Genomic DNA, 22,831 nt, shown 5'->3' on the forward strand with positions numbered 1-22,831 from the left:
TGAGTGGTGAAAAACTCATTCCAATAAAGCAACTGACATCTTGTTTGTGAACAGAAATATCATATAACAAACATTTAACATTTGTAACAGCTGAGAAAATGACTTGCATCTCAAATGACAGTCATATTTTTAATAAAAATGCTGCATCCGAATTACTGCCCATTTGGTATAGTTTTTATAGGTTATGCTGATGCTCGGTGAGAGATCATCCTCATCAATCTTTTATTGAAATTTATTTCAGGTTTCAGCAAGGGATTGAAACACATTTCAAGACTTTATCACTTAGACACATGCCGGCCAATCTACAAACATTAACACCTGCCCAGTCCAGTAAGTATACCAAGGTCCGTCATACATTTTCTAGATTAGAAGAGGCCCACTGCAGTCAATGCCGTTCTTAAAAGGCAGCTGTGTGTATCAGGTGATTGGCCAAACCGATTGTGTAATTTTAAGTCAGATCGTTTGGGTATTGCTAATACCTTTGATCACTGGATTGTTTGGTCCAGATTTGATTATTTACAGTCTGCCATACAGCTGGAATACCACTGATTGTGTTTAAAATCTTAGTGAAAAAGTGGAAACCAGTTCTCATGCTTGAAGATTTGAAAATGTAATCTCTAGCCTCTTCAAATACATCTGTGTATAACTTGCAACGAGGCTCAATAAAATGTTAGCTGATGACCAAGTTGGGTCATTGATTTTAAGGTGTGGAAGATACAATGACTTAAGCTCTACTATCACTTTGTACAATGGGGCCATGGCATATACTGACAACTGTGCACAATAGTTAAACATTTCCTTGCCAAGTAAGACCCAGGTTTTATGACCTGGTCAATAATCCTGTGACAGTACTGTTGTCTTCCTCTTTCATTGTGAGGTTCACTGGTCTGATCTGCACATCACAATGCATGTTTGTTTCTCCATCACTCTCCACAGGTAGTATTCTTCAACACTGCAAATGCAAAAGCAAAATTCCCTGTCTAGGGTAGTCACAACGATTGAGTTTAGTTTTATGCCACACTTGGCAATATTTCAACCATATGGCGGTGGTCTGTAAATAATAAACCTGAACCAGACAATCCAGTGATCCACAGCATCAGCACCAATCTGTGCAACTGGGAACCGATGACATGTGTTAACAAAGTCAGCAAGCCTGACCATCCAATCCCATTAGTCACTTATTACGACAAGCACAGTTACCGTTTGTGCCAAGTATCAGTTGCTGAAGACATACTATCACATATCTTCACAGGTCGGATAGTCAAAAGGCTGAATTTAAAATTATTTATTCTACTAATTCAATACCTTTTCCCTTGTTTTGCTTTTCAGTATAAAGATATATTTGTGGGCTGTTCTTAAATGATTTAATGTGAATTTTATTGACAGTATTCATTTTTCCACATTTCATTTTGTGACTGGGTCAAGGGGAGGTAACTGGACAGTATGCTTAGCATGATGGTTTTCAGTTTATGAATTCATGGATTTATAAGAATGTCCTTACTTATTGTTATTAGTTACAGTGTTATCTAGGTTAGAATTGGCCTCAGGCTTGTCTTCAGAAGCAACTAATGGGATTGGGTGGTCAGGCTCGTTGACTTGCTTGACACAAGTCATCATATCGGAGTTGCTCATGCTCTCCATATGTACTTGATTATTTGATCCAGACTTTGATTTTTAGAGGGAAATTTGCTGAGTGCTCTGTTAGTACAATACAGTACAGTACAGTATAGTATGGTAATTCTGTTAAAGCTACGTAATATGGGCATGTATCATGTACGGTCTGCAATTCACTATATATCTATTTGGTTTTTGTGTAGCCAAGTTTTCAGCAGCTATTTCAAAATTAACAGTGGCTTCATGCAAAGTCAGTGTGGTGTGGTATCCTTCACAAGCTGCTGCTGTCTCAGGGCTCACACAGGTATCATACGAAGGGAGGTAACTACTACTTACAGACAAATGTATTACCTCCCTTTTACTACAATGGCATGCATGTAAAGTAAAGACCTGAATATTCATAATGAAGTATGTGAAGCATACTTAAGTTGATTTGCTGTTCACTCTTATGCAGATATAAAATAAAGAGATTTAAAATTAGATCATTTGAATGTAACTTTGACAGAGATAGAGGCATTACAACTCATATCTGCTCACAGATGGTTTTAATTACTGAAACAAGGCTCTGATCTTTTGCTTTGCATACATTAATACATTTCTATCACCACATCTGAATTGACTGGGGAATAGGCAGGTGACTGTCCCCAGTAAATCAGTTTTGATGGAAACCATCAAGATTAGATGCAACAAAATGTTTTTCAATATTGACTTGGCAAATAACCTGCTTCATAGTTGGCAAGTGAGTAAATTGCCAAAACGTGACACAGGAGCATCATATATCCCAAAGCGAGCTGAATTCGACGTCCTGGTGATTTTGACGATTGCATTGCTAGCACTATATCGAGGAAGTGCATGCACGATCGGAGTGCACAAACAGTTTCATCGGTAGGGTGGATGCCCAGTTCCTGGCATGAGATGAAATCAAGAAATTAAGTTATGTAAACAGCAAATAAACAACAATATTATTTACCCTCAATCGTTAATACCACTTCAGATGCAAAATCAATTGCCTTTGTAACAAAAAATAGCAAGCAAAATTCAACAAGATCAGTCGTCTGATAGTGACAGGGTATGTATCAAACAGGAAGCCACTCAAAACACTCTCTCGCAGTGCGGAGGGAAAAGTATGGCTCACCGTCAAAAACACATACAAAAATACCCGGATGTGACATGCGAGTGCAGTTTCACCGATACGATGTTATAAACGCTATTTTTGTTGAAAACACATGATAATTTTTTGTGAAATAGATGAATATACCTTTATCACTCAATTTTAGCAAAATCAAAACTAAAAATGATATTAAAGATAAAAATTACGTTTTTGTCTTATACCGTCGAAAAGCCCTAACACTGGAATACAGACAGTCACATCAAGTGCAGGATTGTGTAAGAGAACATAAGTTTGCATCACAAGTTTATTGCTCCCTTAAACAATCCACAGTCAGAGCTGCACTGTCTCAGGCAACATATGAAAAACAGAAGTTCCTCTGGCACAGTTGCTTTTAGAAGGAAGATACGTCTTGGATATAGACAGTTTTATTATCTCCCTTAGACCATTACCTTATGGTTGCAGTATAAGTGAAAGGGTTATGTTAACTATTCTGTATACAATCTTCCATATGTCAGTGTAAAAAGTGTATATCTTCTTCAGCTCCTCTGTGAAAATGGATTCCATTTGCAGAATTCTGGTTCTGTTCATAGAATTCCCATCCAGTGTCAACAATATCAACAAGTTCATTAAACAAGAGGTTTTTTATTTATGTTCACGGCATTTGACGTCCACAACTGGTGATGTCAGTTATAAATACATAGATTATTGTAACTGATTATTGTTCCATGTGCTTGATATTATTTAAAAAGAAATCTCTTAAAGTATTGATGCGTCTTATCCACAGGCATTATCTCCACTAAGACAAACATTTGGCTCTAAATGTGCTTCAAGTGTCAGAAAACATTCTTAAATGTGAATTACCAATATCATTTCTGGTTCTTGCTATTCTGATCAGACAATCCAGTGGTCAACAGCATGAACATCGATATGTGAAATTGGGAACCAATGACAATTGACATGTCAACCAAGTCAGCAAGCCTGATCATCTGATCCCATTAGTCGCCTCTTACCACAAATGTAGTCATCGTCTAAAGCATGGGTTGCTTAAGATCTACTGTAATCTGGACCTTCTCAGGTGGTTTCACTGATAACAGGAAGAGATTTTAGTTCCAAATGTAACATGGCATACTTCAATAAATCACTTGAAAACATCCACTGGATCATTTTTAGTACTACAATTGAACAAACTAATGATTTTATTCAAGTTTACCTGAAAGTCACTTTGGAATCCTCAAGTTTTGTAAGCTGATTTGTCATATGTTCCCAGCAATGTCTACCAAGGCTCATGATGTTTGTTATTATTATTATGATAAGTTATTCTTAATATTAAGATTATTATTAATCTACCAGACTACCAGAAAGGCAGCTAAAGGGTTCGTGTAGTCAAGCTCATGACTTGCCATCATATAACAATTGTGTAGATCAGTGTTCATGTTGTTAATCACTGATTTGTCTGACTCGATTATTGACAGCCAGCCAGCATATAGCTGGAATATGGCTGAGACTAATGTTAAACAACAAACAAAACTTTGCATAAGGGCGTACTCCAGATCAGTCTACATGGGGATTTTTGTTTTGTTTTGTTGTTTTTTTTTCCACATGAATAAAGTTCTACAGGAAGTAGTCATGATTACGACTGATAGTTGCATGTTGATATGATTTATCCTCGATTTTGAAGGGGTGTAGAGGGGGGTCGCATCATATGCGGGTATACACGGTATGTTGTAATTGAAAACATGCAGGAAGGGTTTCAAAAATCCCATCACCCTATGCCCAGGACAAGTCAGTTTTTATTTCAGGCAATCACAAAATGGTGTCTTACTTGTCCGTGGGCTACTAGACAATTTCTGCTTCTGGTTTCAAACTGCAAATAAACTTGGATTTCATTTCATATCTGCTCAAATGTTGCACTAACTTTCACGATGATGATAAAGTAGAGTTATCTTTCTGTGCTATTTATCACCTCTCAATAAATAGTGAACTAAACATAAACATGAAATATCATCTTGATTTAATCTGTCATAATTACAACAGTTTTGAACCCCTGGCAGGACATGTCAGTATCAATTTTTATAGTACATTTTTTTTCTCATCATGTATCTGTGGCTAGTGTTTTCACACTGACCATTCTATGTGATGTTTTCCAGTTATTCAGCCGAACCTTGACAGCTACGTGTTCCTGCGGGTGAATGAGGATACAGATGGTGTGCTAGTGGAAGAGGAAACGCTTGACACTGGGTGAGTTGACTGTAAGCTCTCCTATACCCAATAGTTGTCCCTGGCAACCTTTTTCTGGAACAAGAGGAAGTAGGGTAGCCAAGTGGTTCAAGATTTCAATCCTCACGCTTGTCAAGATTTCCTACATGGGAACAGGGTGCGACCCCCATTTTTAGTGCCCTCTGCTGTGATATTACTGAAATATTGCTGAACTCGTACTCACTCACCTTCTCTGTCACACTAATTTACTGTAATGATTGAGGAAGGATTTTCTTTCATTCTCTTTCCTTTTCTTTTTCTCCTCCTCCTCTTTCTCTCTCCTCCCCTCTCCTATCTGAAAAAGTTCAAGGCAATCAACATTTTATTATGGTCCAAACTGGATTATGACAGGTTACTTTCATTTGACCGGAATAAAGCCATGACCATATTCAAGAACTCATGCACCAAAACCCTAAAAATGCTATATTTGGTGTTGCTATTTCTCATCTATGCTCAAAGAGCAGTCTGTGATATCCATGATTATTTTGATCTGTGACACAAGGAAGGTTGCAGGGTCATCCAGATAACTGATGCTGTTTTCAATAATATATCATGATTTTTCCCTTTGGATGTTTGAAAGGTGTTTAGATCCCAGTTGTCTCCCTTAGACCTCAGAACCTGAAATGCTTCACAAATTTCTAACAACCTGTTGCTGTACAATGAACACAGCTTTGTTAGCGTTGTGGGAACCAGCTTATATTGAATGCTAAGTGGTTTTGTGAAATGCTGAAGATGATGGATTCATGAAATATTATAGTTTTAAATAAATATCAGTTCTTGTACGGTATTGGAATGGCATTAGGGCATTATACACTCAAATGTAGTGGTCAAAAGGCCCACCTAGAACCTGACCACCTACTTCATAATGGTGTATGTTATCAAATATCATGGACATAATGTAGATCTTTTGAATCAATATGTCATCCTTTGCTTTATTCTTACGTCAGCTTTCATGTGCCAGAGCTCTAGATAATTCTTCAAGCAATAGGGTATTTACTCCCATGTCTGTTTATGTATGAGTAATTGCATTTTTTGAGGAGTAACAAGCATTTTATGTACTCCCACTAATTAAAAGAATTGAGTACTTTTAAACAGTTTCTTATCTTTATTGGGTCCTCAACTCTTCTAAATATATATATATATGAATGCATCTCAATAGTTCGTAGTAATTGTCATCTTGCCAAACATTTGACAACCGTTTCTGAGCAGTGAACACGGAAGTCATGTGACCATTAGAGTACCGCGGGCAATGGCTATAGCTATAATAGTATGTGTATAAATAGGCATACAGCGCCATGATGACTCATACTAAAGCCAATTTCGTGAATTGAGTAATGTAGGCAAGTTATTAAAGAAATACTTTGTTTTAAACGGTTCTTATAATCTTTTTTGTACTCCCAGATTTGTAATTAATTGAGTAGATGTCATTTTTATTGAGTAAAATACGCAAATATGCGCCTTATCTGAAGCTCTGATGTGCTAATTAAATTGTTTACAACTGTGATTAGCATCTCTTTGTGGTCGGACAGATGTGATTATATGTTTCAGTTATTTGTCATACAAGAACAAAAACAAACATGTAGTACAAACACCAAGAATTATTTCTGATATTTCCTTATGACTTAAATGTCTTTATTTTTTTTAAAAAAATAATGCCAACGCTGCATTTTTGGCAGTTTTTCTTGGGCATAATTAGGACTGATTTTTAAGGTTTCTCCAGTGGAATTGTATTATTAGCAATGGTGTATGGAATCCTTTGTGATGGGGTGGGGGGATGGGGATGGTGGGTTAGCCTACTGGTTACAGTGTTCACTTGTCACACAGAAGATCCCGCAATGTTTATTAAACAAATCCATCGTATAAAACTGACATGATCAACTGCTGCATTGTAAATACATATGTTGGTTTGGTTTATTGTTCTGTGATATACAGAGCAGTATTTATGCTATGTGTCAGCGATCTGTAAATATTCACCGCTTGACCCGACTCCAGTGATCAACAGCATGAGCATAAGTATAAGATGACATGTGTCAACCAAGACTATTGACCCCTTTAGTCATCTCTTATGACTAACACAACACTGAACACCACGTCTAACCCAGATCTCAGGTTATACATTTGTAGAACGGGTCTAATATGGAAATCCTGGTTTTCCATTTCAACATTTGTCATCACCTCGTGTGACACAGAAATGGCTGTGTATACATCTGCATTACATCAGGGTTTTTCACAGCATAATGCAGACATGGTCGGGGTAACATTGTCATGGAAGTGAATATTCACCGAGTGTTATGCAGACTTTCACTGAATAGTGAAATGATGTTTTGATGAAAATATTGGGAAATGATACCATTTGCAAAGGTGTTATGTCATGAAGTGTGTATCAAGATTGAGAACCTTTCAGGGACTGTTCTTGCATAAGAGTTTTTCGTCATTTTCAAATGCAGTTCTGCTGTTTGAAATTTGTGCTATTCCAGCTATTCTCGGGGAATTAATGGCTGCAAGTCAAACCAATGCATACACAAACTTACTTCCTGCTTACTGGAGATGTGTAAAGGTGACTCTTTAGAAGACACAGCAAGGTTAAGGTCAACAGGAAGGAGAGATGTTAACGCAAGGTGAAGGTCATGCAACTGCACATTTCAGATGGGAGAAAGGTGTGTCTAGAAATAAACATGCCTTAAGTCAGAGCGAGATTTGTAAAGGACAAATGGAGAAGCCTGGTGTACTTGTTTAGGCTGTGGCTGCGCTGGGGATTTTGTTACAAGCAAGTTAATTAAGCCATTAGTTGTGTCATGTACGTGGAACATGATGAAACTTTCTGTGTTATGAAGGTACCTCCATTTATCCTTCCTCCCCTCCATACGCCTATCTGTCTATTACCCAAATGAGTATAGGGACCGTGGGTGGAGTGGTAGCCTACTCTCCATCTATCTATTCGTCTGTGTATCTGTGTGTCTTGTAGGTACGGTGCGGGAGTTCAATGGTTAAAGTGTCTGTAGACATAATATTGCTGGAATATTGCTGAAAGTGTCATAAAACCAAGCTCACTCACCCAAATGAGTACACAAATTCATAAAACTGAAACAAATTGCCCAAAGTTACAGGTTCTGTTCATTCTTAGTTATAAAAATGAGTATGACAGAATCTATTTTAGGTGTTGTGTTACATTGTTGATGACTGGTACATCTAGGTGTGTGTGTCTCACGACCAATCAAAGCCTGTTATCGCTTCACTACTCATGACTAAGCCAAACATCGCTCTATTGAACATCGGAAGTCAGGTGTTCCCAAATAGAGATGTCCAGCACAGCACAAGATGCATTTGGTTTTCCAAGTTTTGGAGTTTCTGTCAAAATATGCCTCTATGTTTATATTTTCAGTTGCTATGACTGTCTCATAATGAAGGTAACTAGCTGTAAATATAGCTGTAACATGGCTCCGGGTGTGAGTTATAATTAATTATAATTACTTGTAACATGGGTTCCAGCGTCCAAAATTTGTACCCATACCAGTTGTGGTCTGTAGAATTTACACTGGTATGTTTGTTCAAGATTACTTCCTTTACTGAGGACAAGTAAAGCAAAGTGATGTTAGTCTTCTATTGAACACACTGTGTTATGAACAGCTTCTTTTGTTTCATAAGTGTGACATTTCAAAACAGATTCTTGTACCATTGTCAAGCAGGAATGACTGTCCAATATTGTATGTCACAACTTCTAAAATGATAGCTATGGTAGTCGTCTGACAAGAAGCACTTAAAGGTTTTTATTCTGAACCATTTCTCTCAGTTGATTTGAATTGCTGCAAATTAGAACAAAATAAAACTGATAGAAAAAGAAGCTAGAAACAAATTGTGTCCCCTTTAGACATGACCAGCCACAAACTCAAAGGGTGAGAGCAGTAAAATCAACATCAGTCATCTAAGCTAATCGTTGAAACAGTTGCACTGTATATTCACCATATGTTTGTGAAACAATTACATCTAAAAATGGTTTTCGAAAATATAGTTATCAGTTTCATCAGATATAAACAACCAGAAACTATATAGTAAATAAATATATTTCTGTTAGGATTATTTATTAATATTATTGTTATTTGTAGCTACAACTTAATTGGATTGTTATTGTTGTCTAAACTTTGTGTATGACGGAAGATCTAAAAGCAAAATAATTCTAGCGAGAAAATGGACATGAATGTCCTCTGTGTTTGGTTGTTTAATCTGAAACTGTCTCATAATAATCAGTTGGGTTTTTCAAATTAATATACTTCTACCACTGGAAAAGAAACATAATACCTCACTATTGAGGGTCTCGTCTGTTTATGGGTGTGGCCACGCAGACATGGTACTTAACCTTGAAGTATGTTTTGAAAAGACAACCTCTCCTCAATGTATGTCAGTCCTGACAACCTGTCACATGACTGCTCTCTTTGTAAATGGGATTTGGAGCGTTATGAATTTTTGCTTGTGTCAGCAGTGTTGGCATCAAGACACCTTGATTCTGACACAAAGGTTTAGTAGGTATATGAAATATTCAATAATACCCTACTTTGCACATTTCCCCTCAAATGTCTAGGCTTCAAGCTTAGCTAAAACTCATAATTTAGGTCATGGGTGTTTGGTATTCAAGAACCCGAGACTGTTCTTTCAACATAGGTCACATAGTAGGTCGCACCTTTACATCATATTAAGTACATCTGGCCGACCTGACATTGACCTAGCCTTATATGGGCATAGCTGCCCTTGAACTTGACCATTTATCAATGGATGTCCAGATGCGTCCAGGAGTATTTCCACTGTTACACATGGGATGGGATTTATTTAATGGTTTTCCGTTTCTCATCCTTTAAGTGTCTGAATCGGATCTGTTCCATTGTGATGTTTTGTGTAAAGTGCAGCATGTAGGCCAGGGGTCGATGTCCCATGACAACCAAGGTCAAGCCATAGTCATATCAGTATTTGTATAACAGATCACCTGTTCTGTATGGAATTTTTTGTACCCCCTGTACTCTGTGCTTCATCATCAAGGAGATATCCTGGACATTGTTTGGTGGTTGTGCCACGTTATCATTGTGATACTTGTAAAGCTGGATGAATGTAGAAACAATCACTCTGAGATAAGCACTGCATAATATTGGGTGGTTGGATCTGCTACTTACCTCTGTGGAATCAGAATATCTTCTCTGTTTGTGGCACAGTCCATTATTACCTAGTTAGTCATCCTGCCCACCCCTTCCTTCAAAACTGGATGTAATCATGCTTTTGATCACTGGATTGTCTGGTCCAGACGTGATTATTTACAGACTGCTGCCATATAGCTGGAATATTGCGGCGCAAAACTAAACTCACTCACTGACTGTCAATTGTATCGCTATGGAATATTTAGTTTTAAACTTTTTCAACAGTCACCTTGGTTTGAAGGGCTGCTGTAAAAATGATTTTGTTTGTTGTAATCTCTTTACTAAGAAATGCCCATGATTTTTTGTCTCCTCACAGCTCAATGCTGTCAGTTCATTTCAATGTCTCATGCTCCACTGACTATCATCTTTTCCTTGGCGAGACAAAAGTCCACTACATTTGACCATGACATTTTAGGAAACCTGTTAGAGACCCATGCAGCTTGTTACCCTATGGCTCCAGTATGTGGCCTGACAGTATATAGCCCTTTATTGTTATGTGTTGTAAAGAATGGCATTATTTTATGGTAATCATGCTAGTTTAAAAGCCAAATATGTGATATAATGTGTGTGTGTGCATACCAAAGACCTGGGTTTGATTCCCCACATGGGTACAATGTGTAGCCCATTCCTGGAGTCTGTGATACTGCTAAAAGTGGCGTAAAATGAAGCTCACCGACATTGTAAGAAACAAAATGGATCGGAGAGTCATATTTAATGATTTGGTTAATTATGTATCATCATTTGCACATGCACATCCCCCTTTTTCAAGAATACTTGATTTTTTATCAAAAATGTTATACACTACTCCTTGCACATATGTGATTATCTACAAGTAGACATGAACCAATAGTAATAGTTTGACTATGTTTTGACAAAATAGAATTAGGATATATGAGAGGCTATTCACTCACTCTCACTCACTCACCCACCAACAACTTTCTCAGAAACATCAAAATACCTTCCCACTAACCAACCACCCTATCAACCAGTCATTATCCAATCATATAAACATCCGAATACCCTCCCGTAGCTACCTACTCAACCATCTGTCTTACCACTCTCTCCTCAAGATGTTCAACCTTCCCTTCAGTTACCCTCAACATCAACAGCCCAACGATACGACCACCCCTAAAACCACTTACCTACCCAACCATAAAGTAAGGTCAGTCACCCACTCAACCATCAAACCACTGGACTAGCCCCATAACCACTCAACCATCAAACCACTGGACTAGCCCCATAACCACTCAACCATCAAACCACTGGACTAGCCCTATAACCACTCAACCATCAAACCACTGACTGGACTAGCCCCATAACCACTCAACCATCAAACCACTGACTAGACTAGCCCCATAACCACTCAACCATCAAACCAATGGACTAGCCCCATAACCACTCAACCATCAAACCACTGGACTAGCCCTATAACCACTCAACCATCAAACCACTGACTAGACTAGCCCCATAACCACTCAACCATCAAACCACTGGACTAGCCCCATAACCACTCAACCATCAAACCACTGACTGGACTAGCCCCATAATCACTCAACCATCAAACCACTGACTAGACTAGCCCCATAACCACACAACCATCAAACCACTATACTAGCCCCATAACCACTCAACCATCAAACCACTGACTAGACTAGCCTCATAACCACTCAACCATCAAACCACTGGACTAGCCCCATAACCACTCAACCATCAAACCACTGACTGGACTAGCCCCATAATCACTCAACCATCAAACCACTGACTAGACTAGCCCCATAACCACTCAACCATCAAACCACTGGACTAGCCCCATAACCACTCAACCATCAAACCACTGACTAGACTGGCCTCATAACCACTCAACCATCAAACCACTGACTAGACTAGCCCCATAATCACTCAACCATCAAACCACTGACTATACTAGCCCCATAACCACTCAACCATCAAACCACTGACTGGACTAGCCCCATAATCACTCAACCATCAAACCACTATACTAGCCCCATAACCACTCAACCATCAAACCACTGGAGATTTTCTTCTGTACTGAAACAACTTTTGGGTTTCATCAAAGTGTTTTTTTATCCGAATCATTTCACCTTAGTTGCCTTCCAGTCAACATCATGTGTTTAACCTTCTACCAGAAATATGGTTAAAGATGGTGTGTTTCACAACTCAGTAACTTACTGGTTATGCCACCATACATGAGAAATAGTCACACCAGTACCCAGTGCAGACAGGTACATTTTTCATCCTGAATGGGTGCATTGCTAAAACCATCAAGCTCATTGAAAATGTGGCCTGGAACAAATTGAAATTTAAATATGTATGTCTTACAACTCATTAACATACTGTGAGAAATAGTAACCTGACCTGCAGCATTGTTGATTTTAAAGATGTGAGTCTGACAACTCATAACATAATGAATATGTCCTCACGTATGACAAATGCGTGCAGTTGTACCCAGAGCTGACAGCTGCATATTACATCTACACCAAAGCAAACTTAAGTGTCTGATAAAAATCTTGGCACAAATTGTCACCTTCAAGTAAGAATTTGGCCTACATTAGATCAAATGTTTATCAAATAACAAAACAAAGCCATGAACTTGTGTTATTGAAGAGCACCCAAGCCATAACCTTGAGATCCTCCACGAAAACAATTTCACCCAACCAATCCATGCAAGCCATTGCTTGATATCCTTTGCAGGAGACAGCAGAGCTATTGTTTCATATGATATTGTTTGGGGGGAGGAAGGGGAACAAGTTTTTAATTGTGATTTATGCTCATCTAAAAAGAGTGCATGTGGCAAAGTTATTTGGTTCACAAACTTAATCCAAGAATACTTTTGGTTTTGTTAAAAGTCTGGGTGACCTCTTGACAATATCCGCTGTTGTGCAAAGCAACCTTGGCCTTACAACAGTAATAACTTCATGTAGAGGTATGGGAGTTACTATCACCTCAGAGCGAAGGTTGCAATTCATAATGGTGTCCAAGGTTTCATTTTAGAAATCTGTCATAGTACTGAGATGATCACAACTCCTATATTTTAACATAGACTTATGACAGTCAGCTACAATAGCTTTGTGAAACTGAACCCAGATCTGGAAGGGAACACCATGGTTTGTGTTATGCTTGATAACCTGCCTTATACCTCAAGCGTGAATTTCGTACTTGCACTATTTGGATTGGACAGTTGTCAGATTGAAGGGGAGTTACCCAGGTTTTAACATGACTTCTTGGCATTCATTTTGAAAAAAAGAAATTAGCCAATAATAAGCCACTTTTGTTCAAGTGCAATGAAATTCTGTTTGTGTGTGCAGTTTACAGTGATGCTGAATGATTTCATTCTTTCTCTCTCTCTCTCACTCAATCACTCACTCACTCACTCACTCACTCAAGATGACAGGAAAGGTAATACTGTTTGTCAAGAGGCTTCCAAGTATGAATCTCCAGTATGGAGTACCGACCACTGGTACCAAAGTACCTAGAAATTACAGTGATCTCACTTATTACATTTGCTCACATTAAACCATACAATGCAGACAAGTTGTCACACTCCATGACCCTTATCGTGACTACAGACATGGTTCAGATAGCCACTAAGAAGCTGTAAGATTTGAAGAAAGCCTTCAATTTGGCAGTTGTTGACTCGACTGTTAAATTGATGTTTCTTTTTTGTCAACTGACGCTGGATGAATTTGAAGGAAATGCTTAGTCAGCAACCTTTTGCAATTATATAGAATCACATTGGGGCGGACTTGTTATTTTAATAGGTTTTTAAAAGCACAAATACAGCTATTGTGGCTCTGCTAAAATGTATGGTGTATTAAAATAATTTCTTGCCCTAAACTTTTATTGTTAAAGTGGGAGGATGTATGCATTTGAGTAGTAGAGTGAACTATTTTCTTTTCGTAGATTATGCTTTAATTTAAGGCAGAAAACAAAGAGAAAACTGACTGTGTCAGTAACCTAAATTAACTGACATGCTGTTTTCTTGCTGTGTCAATTTGTAATAGCACATGTTACCAGAAAACAAATGGTCAACAGTTTAATGACTGTAAAGTAGTTTACTTTAGGGGACTTTACAAGGCGATGACAAGAGACATGCATCATGATGTCAGCTACCATGGGTATGTTTGATAACAAGGGATCAGACGAGAATGGAGCAGTGACATTAAAACAGTGTGACATCATGCAAAGGCGCTTACTTTATCACCTGATCTAAAGAACTGTCAGTGCCTTTGATCTTTGAGCAAAGCATCTTAGAATGTATTTCATTGTTCACATTGCCATTCTCTCTTCCGCAGGTGATATCACTTTGGTGTTATCATGTGATATCTCCTTGAAGATAACCTGTGAAGGTCCGGGGTAGAATAGGCCTTCAGCAACCCATGCTTGCCATGAAAGGCAACTATGCTTGTCATAAGAGGCGACTAACGCAATTGGGTGGTCAAGCTCGTTGACTTGGTTAACACATGTCATCGGCTCTCAGTTGCGCAGATCGATGCTCATGCTGTTGATCACTGGATTGTCCAGGCTCGATTATTTACAGACTGCCGCCATATGGCTGGAATATTGCTGAGTGCGGTATAAAACTACACTCACTCACTCCTTGAAGATACTGCTGCAATCAACTTGGATCACAACAGTCATAGTGACGTCAAAATCAAATAACCTCACTCTCCTTCCTCCCACTGAAGCTAGTTGGCTTTTGTGAATATGTGGGTTCTATTTACAAACTGAAAAATGTGGAAGGATGGTATTTGATTCAAAGAAAATCTTCAATATTGTTTCAAGAGGTCACAGATATGTAAGCCAAAGCCTATATTATTGTACCGGTATTGATTCAGAAGGTCATAGATAAGTAAGCCAGTGCTTATTATGTCTTTGTACTTCCTTCATAAAGGCAACTTGATCTTTGAGAATCATCTTATCACACTTGTTTGTCATTCATGATGTCAATGGATTACCTTATCACTATTGTTTGTGTCCTTGTTGTTAGTCAATTCATGTTTACTTCACCAGCTCTAGTACTTTCTACGTTATCAGCCTGGTAATCATGTACATGTACTCCAGGCACGGAGTGAACATGTGTGTATTTATATCTGGACATGAAGGTCACAGGCGGTCATCACAACACAACCAAGATGATGTTTCTCGAAGTGCAAACTCAGGTTTTCCTATCTATCGTTGACACTGTCGGTCATAATAGGTTGCTCGTATTACATACTCGTACCACATACTTGTATCACATACCTGTATTACATACTTGTACCACATACTTGTATCGCATACTTGTATTACATACTTGTACCACATACTTGTATCACATGCTCGTATCACATACTTGTACCACATACTTGTATCACATGCTCGTATCACATACTTGTACCACATACTTGTATCATATACTTATATCAAATACTTGTATTACATACTCGTATCACATACTTGTATTACATACTTGTACCACATACATGTATCATATACTTGTATTACATACTCGTATCACATACCTGTATTACATACTTGTACCACATACTTGTATCGCATGCTTGTATTACATACTTGTACCACATACTTGTATCATATACTTGTATCAAATACTTGTATCACATACCTGTATCACATACTCGTATCACATACTTGTACCACATACTTGTATCACATACTTGTACCACATACTGGTATCACATACTTGTATCACATGCTTGTATCACATACTTGTACCACATACTCGTATCAAATACTTGTGTCACATACCTGTATTACATACTTGTACCGCATACTTGTACTATTCAAAATAGGGCACTACAGAAATTGGCATATTATTATTATCATTATGGATCTGAATAGGTCCACTGGATCCCATGCCTGTCTTTGTCAGTCAGATTGGATGCCATTCACTCATGTGAATAACTGAGAAAGTGAAAGAGTAAGCAAGTAAGTTCAACTTTACCATCACAATGGCAATATTCTGGTCATGATAATTGTGTATTACATACTTGTACCACATACCTGTATTACATACTTGTACCACATACTTGTATCGCATACTTGTATTACATACTTGTACCACATACTTGTATCATATACTTTTATCAAATACTTGTATCAGATACCTGTATTACATACTTGTACCACATACTTGTACCACATACTGGTATCACATACTTGTATCACATGCTTGTATCACATACTTGTACCACATACTCGTATCAAATACTTGTGTCACATACCTGTATTACATACTTGTACCACATACTTGTATCGCATGCTTGTATTACATACTTGTACCACATACTTGTATCAAATACTTGTATCAAATACTTGTGTCACATACCTGTATTACATACTTGTACCGCATACTTGTATCGCATACCTGTATTACATACTTGTACCACATACTTGTATTACATACTCGTATCACATACTCGTATCACATACTTGTACCACATACTTGTATCACATACTTGTACCACATACTGGTATCACATATTGGTATCACATACTCGTATCACATACTTGTGCCACATACTTGTGTCAGATATTCGTATCACATATTGTATCATATACTTGTATCACATGCTTGTATCACATACTTGTACCACATACTTGTATCACATATTCGTATCACATACTTGTACCACATGCTTGTATCACATACTTGTATTACATACTTGTACCGCATACTTGTATCACATACTTGTATTACATACTCGTATCACATACTTGTATCACATACTTGTATCACATACTTGTATTACATACTCGTATCACATACTCGTATCACACACTTGTATCACATACTTGTATTACATACTCGTATCACATACTCGTATCACACACTTGTATCACATATCACATACTCGTATCACATACCTGTATTACATACTTGTACCACATACTCATATCACATACTGGTACCACATACTCGTATCACATACTGGTACCACATACTTGTATTACATACTTGTACCACATACTTGTATCACATACTTGTATTACATACTTGTACCACATACTTGTACCACATACTTGTATCACATACTTGTACCACATACTTGTATCAAATACTTGTATTACTCATACCACATACTTGTATCACATACTTGTACCACATACTTGTATCAAATACTTGTATTACTCATACCACATACTTGTATCACATACTTGTATCACATACTCGTATCACATATTCATATCACATACTTGTGTCAGATACTCGTATCACATATTGTATCATATACTTGTATCACATGCTTGTATCACATACTTGTATCACATACTTGTCTCCCTGTGGGGATTCTGTTGGGATTCCTAAAGCCTTAGAGTGATCTAGAAGTAATTCAAAATAGGGCACTACAGAAATTGGCATATTATTATCATTATGGATCTGAATAGGTCCACTGGATCCCATGCCTGTCTTTGTCAGTCAGATTGGATGCCATTCACTCATGTGAATAACTGAGAAAGTGAAAGAGTAAGCGAGTAAGTTCAACTTTACCATCACAATGGCAATATTCTGGTCATGATAATTGTGTCAGTCATAAGAATCTGGTGCAGACTCAAGTGAGTGGATAGTGAATGACTGAGTGAGAAAAAGTGAATTAAAATTTAATTTCACATTAGTAAAGGTCAGCTAAGTGCATAGTGCAGTAGAGAGTGAGTGAGTGCAAGAAGAAGTGAGTAAAAAAATTGATGTCACATCAGCAGTATTTTAGCCTCATGGCACAGATAGACGTGTATATTTTGCTGGAGAAAGGTGTTTTACACATGCACAACTCTCTCTCTCTCTACCCCGCCCCCTCTTTCTCATCCTCTCTCTTGCACACTCTCTCACTCACTCACTCACTCACTCAGTGATTCACGTTTGGTAATTGAATTCAAACAGTCATTTTCCGTCATTTTGGACTTCAACCACAAAGAAATGGCAGTTAAGCTTATTAACCGTGACCTCTTGACTGGCCGTCCTTGCCCAGCCCTAGGAAAACTTAAAGGAGGGATCAAGCAAGTGACTCTGAGTTCGTTACTTTGTGGAGGACTCCTTGTTAACGCCATGGTAAATGTTACAGGTACTTGAGAACATTTCCTAAAGCATACGTGATCTTTGCTGGAGACAGACTGTGTCCATGCTGAGTAGTCCAATATTTAACAGGTAACAGGAAAAAAGAAATATTTGTGGTTAAGTAAAAAAGAGGAATGCTCCTTGGATCATTGAGAAATTGGTGTGGATTTTCAGTGTGTGTTTATGAGATTTTTTTCTTCGGTTTTTTTTTTTTTTTGTTTGGTTTTTTTTTACATAATTGATTATTTATCAAGTGCATATGACTGGACCTTGTTACAAAGCGTTGGGTTCTTTTAGGATGGTGATCTTTTTCTTCCTTTGGATGGGTATGCAGAGCCCATATTTGCAAATTTTACTCAATAAAAAGCACATTTACTCAGTTAATTACGAAAACAGGAGTATAAAAAAAAAACATAAGGATCACCCAAAACCCAGTTGCTTGAGGTGGGGCAAGGACATGTATAAAGCATTCACCATTTGGGAGAAATGTGTTCATCCCATTTCTGGTGTCCCTGCCTTGATAATGCTGGGGTATTGCTTAAAGCTGCATAAAACTTCACTCACTTCACTCACTCACTCACTCACTCACTCACTCACTCACTCACTCTAGGTATGGGTAGCTTTTGTCTCCAGTGATGGGTATCTTGTCATTGGTGATGGTAATACTCTGTATGTTGTCGGTTTATTTGTCTCAAGCAGATCCCTTGTCTTTTGTGGTGTCAGTGTGATAGCCTTATGGTTAAAGCATTTGCTCGTCATGAGGAAGACCCGTGTTCAATAACCCACATTGATTCTTACTCACTATGGTGTCACATAAATGAATACCAATCCCTTGTCAATCCATACATAAAGATGACTGTAAACAAAGATTGTACACAAAGATTGTACACAAACGTACAGAAATGACAAAACATCTCTCTTAAGATAGGTATATTTTCCCACAAGGGATTCATAAGTGTCCAATAGAAATGACGGTTAAGTCAAAATGAATGAAACCTTATGTATAAGAAGTCATTGTCTTCCCGAAATAGAAATTGATCTGTTTGGGATAGTTTGTTATTTTTGTTTTGTTTTGTTTTGTTTCTGTTGTTGTTTCTTTTTTTTCTGTCTTTCTTTCAAAAACTGTTATTCAATTTAGAAGTGTCAATATTTGATTTGTAAGACACCAGGAATCATAGGTTTGGGGCTACAAGCTTAACAGCTCCTCACTGGGGATGTGTTCAAATTTGCCTAGGTCTTACAACTGTTAACTTTCAGATTGAAGACGTATGAGGGAATGCAAGCGGCGGAACACAGGCCTGTTGATGCTTCTTTGTGATAAATCATTACTTTATCATTAAACAAAGACAAAATTTATGTCTGTATGTTTGTGACATATTGGTGAACACCATTGCCTGATGTGTTGTTTTTTTTCCAAATACTTTAAACATTCATTGTTAAAAATATACTCCGACTCATTTTTGTTTTATTTCTAAGAACTGGGAAATGGGGCTGCAACGATTTGGTTCTGTTCATCGAAAATCGAATCTGACACTTTAGTTTCGATTTTCGATAGCCAGTGTCACTATATTGATTTGACGTTTGACTATATACATTTAAATTGTTTCCACACAGCCAGAACATAATTTTGACTCCTACTAGAGTCGAGGATCGAGCATTGGATCGAGGCAAAATATGATTGGTTGACAGGGGGCTAATATTTAATAATAACTGTGAACATCACCAAGTTGTCAAGATGGATTTTCAGCTGAAAAAGCTGTCTCTCAGAGTTAGGTGAAATCTGATGTTTTCACTTGGATGAAGAATCAACTTGAAAATGATCAAACAAAGGGTCCTGTATCGAATATCAAATTGAATTGAGGTGGGGTAAATCATTGCAGCCCTACTGGGAAAGAAAATTAAAGAAAGAAATGCATTTCAAATCTTTCCTTTCTGGCGTGCCTGCATTGGGTAATATTTTTGCAGTAAGACAGTATTGTCGTTTGTGTCTTAAAGGTTGTTTTGAAGTAGTAAACATTCTTGTTTTTCTTGTGTTTTGCCTAAAAGCTATTCAAGGAACATTACAATCCCATCTTGTTATTGCAGGTATGGATTGAAACATGTCATACTTGTGTGAAAGGCTCAAAAGTTTTTCTGTTAATTGAATTTCCATTGTTTCTTATTGTTGGATATATCTAAAGTGCGTAATTTCTAATTGTTGTTTCTTGTTTGCTACAGAGAGGAGATTGTTGACCTCCAGAAAAATGACCAGCACATCATGAGATACAAATCCATAGCTTCCCTTGTTGCCACTGGAGCCGTTTCACTCATATGAAAGTGTGACATATTTTTGTGACATGAAACACTGTGAGACATTTTGGTGACATGAAACGCTGTGAGACATTTTGGTGACATGAAACACTGTGAGACATTTTGGCGACATGATACGCTGTGAGACATTTTGATCTGAGCAGATACTGAGCCAGTTTGCTCACTCAGGAGATTGAAATATTTTGTTCGAAGGACACACTGCAGTATTTCATTGGGATCAAATACTCTGGCAGATTTGATTCACTCAAGACATTGTGCCATTTTGTTCAAAGGAGACACTTCATTAACAGACACATTGTGAGACTCTTTGGTCAAAGGATATTTTATTCTCATGAGACTCTGGGATATTAGATTTCCAGTCAACACTGCGAGACATGTCATGTTGGTGAGAACTGAGAAACATCATTCCAATGAGACAATGTGAAATGTTTAGATGAAACACATCTTATTCAGAAGAGATAGGGATGTTTCCTTGAAGGAAAGTGGTTTAGCAGAATTATCTTTTGGGTTCGTTAAGCTGATGAAAACATCCTCACTATTCACAGGGGCTGTGGGTAGTGTAGTGGTTAAAGCGTTCTCTCACCACGCCGTGGGTTCAATTCCCTACACTGGTACAATATGTGAAGCCCATTTCTGGTGCAGTGTAAAACTAAACTCGCTCGCTTACTTATTTTTCAAAGTGTAACATCTCCATTCTGGTACATCCCATACTGGCTTGTCATCGTGGGGCAGTGGGGTAGCCTAGCGGTTCAAGCAGTCACCTGTCATGCCAAATAAGACAAAGAATAAGAGGTTCGATTCCCTTATCGTACTGTATGTGAAGTCCATTTCTGTTGTTCCAACCTTGGTTGTGAAATATTGCTAAATTCAGAATCATTTTTGTAATGATGTTATTTGAATCTCTCTTTGGTAAATACATCAAAGGCCTGACTTCACGCATGAAACTCAGTAAATGGTTATTATTGATCCTTATCATGTAACATACTTTAATTGTTAGTGCATACTTGTTGAGTAGATAATATGTACCACAGAGTAGAGAATGGGTGGTAATTATTTCCAATGGAAATTGGATCACTGATCGGATAAAATAGCTCATTTCAAAAAGACGACTGTGGTTGTACTCTTTCATATCAAACACAAACTTAGTGATTAATCATAACTGAAAGGTTGTCAGATTGGGTATGGAAAGTTGAATAATGACATGGTTGACTGGACAGATCAGCAGAGTTCACCAAACAGATGCAGAGATGACCAAACAGATCTGCAGAGATGACCAAACAGATCTGCATAGTTGACCAAACGGATCTTCAAGATTGACGGTATGGGTCTGCATGGTTGACTAATCAGCAGTCATTTCACTATTTAATGTCATTCCATTCTAGTAAAGTAACCAAGGTAGATTCAACCTTGACTTCTTGAACCTGTTTTGTGTTGTCATTGAAGTGGTTGTCCTTTGTATTGTAAATGTTCAGACCTGATAGGCTGATAAACTTCATTTGAAGGAGTCCAGTCAGATTTTGACATGCAACTAGCTTTACTGTTTAGAACTTAACAGCCATGTATTTCAATATGAGCGTGTTGGGTAGTGATAACCAAAATATTCATGTGAAACCAATACTAGTGACAAAACTAATGACCCTGAGTATGGGAACCTGATGCTTTATACCCAGAATGAACTCAAGGGTATCATCTACAATGACATACTGTGAGATTTCGACTAGAGTGCAGGAAACTTGATAGAACTTTCAGGATTGTGTTAATTCATGGATTACAGTGGGGGGACATTTTGTGGAGGTTGAAATCTAATAATAGCCACAGAGATATTTTTCTGTTTACGTAAATGTTATTTCTCTTGCAAATAGTTTTGTAGACAACAAGTACATTTAGGATAAAAATATATGGCATTCATTTACACCTTAAATCATGTGAAAGATACACAAGTCTCTAAATTATGTGTGACTGAGTGAAAGAAAAAGTAAGTTCAAATTTAAGGTGTCATTAGTAATGTTTCAGACCTGATGCCTGATGAATAGGGCAGTAGAGAGTGAGTGAGTGAAGAATTGAGTAAAAAACTTAAAGTCACATCAGCAGTATTTTAGCCTCACCATGGCACAGACAAGTGGATATATTTTGTAGAGAAGTTTGTTTTACACATGTACATGTACATTTACATATTCTCTCCCTCCCTCCCTCCCTCCCTCCCCCTCCTCTCTCTCTCTCTCTCTCTCTCTCTTTCTCTCTCTCCCTCTCTCTCTCTCTCTCATATTTTGAATTGAACAAGCACTC

The 22,831-nt window shown here is 37.8% G+C and overlaps 1 protein-coding gene and 1 long non-coding RNA gene across 3 annotated transcripts in view; one reads left to right on the forward strand and one right to left on the reverse strand.

Moving 5' to 3' along the window:
• The window catches only part of LOC137265988 (DNA replication complex GINS protein SLD5-like), a 28,645-nt gene extending 6,680 nt beyond the window's left edge, over window positions 1–21,965 (forward strand). The window contains exons 5-7 of the mRNA XM_067801488.1: window positions 242–330; window positions 4,873–4,963; window positions 20,453–21,965. Of these exons, the coding sequence (XP_067657589.1) occupies window positions 242–330; window positions 4,873–4,963; window positions 20,453–20,549 (277 nt within the window). The 3' untranslated portion in view covers window positions 20,550–21,965. The remainder of the gene's footprint in view (window positions 1–241; window positions 331–4,872; window positions 4,964–20,452) is intronic.
• On the reverse strand, window positions 87–7,575 carry LOC137265991 (uncharacterized). Of its 2 annotated transcripts, none has more exons than XR_010954956.1 (3): window positions 7,513–7,575; window positions 5,170–5,276; window positions 87–952 (listed from the first exon to the last, which is right to left on the reverse strand). It is a non-coding gene; the product is annotated as an uncharacterized lncRNA (long non-coding RNA). The 2 variants fall into 2 exon arrangements; XR_010954957.1 differs by lacking the exon at window positions 87–952 and adding an exon at window positions 3,352–5,017.
• Window positions 21,966–22,831: the final 866 nt, after the last annotated feature.

Source organism: Haliotis asinina, chromosome 15 (genome assembly GCF_037392515.1).
Source record: "Haliotis asinina isolate JCU_RB_2024 chromosome 15, JCU_Hal_asi_v2, whole genome shotgun sequence".
Taxonomy (NCBI): Eukaryota; Metazoa; Mollusca; class Gastropoda; order Lepetellida; family Haliotidae; genus Haliotis; species Haliotis asinina.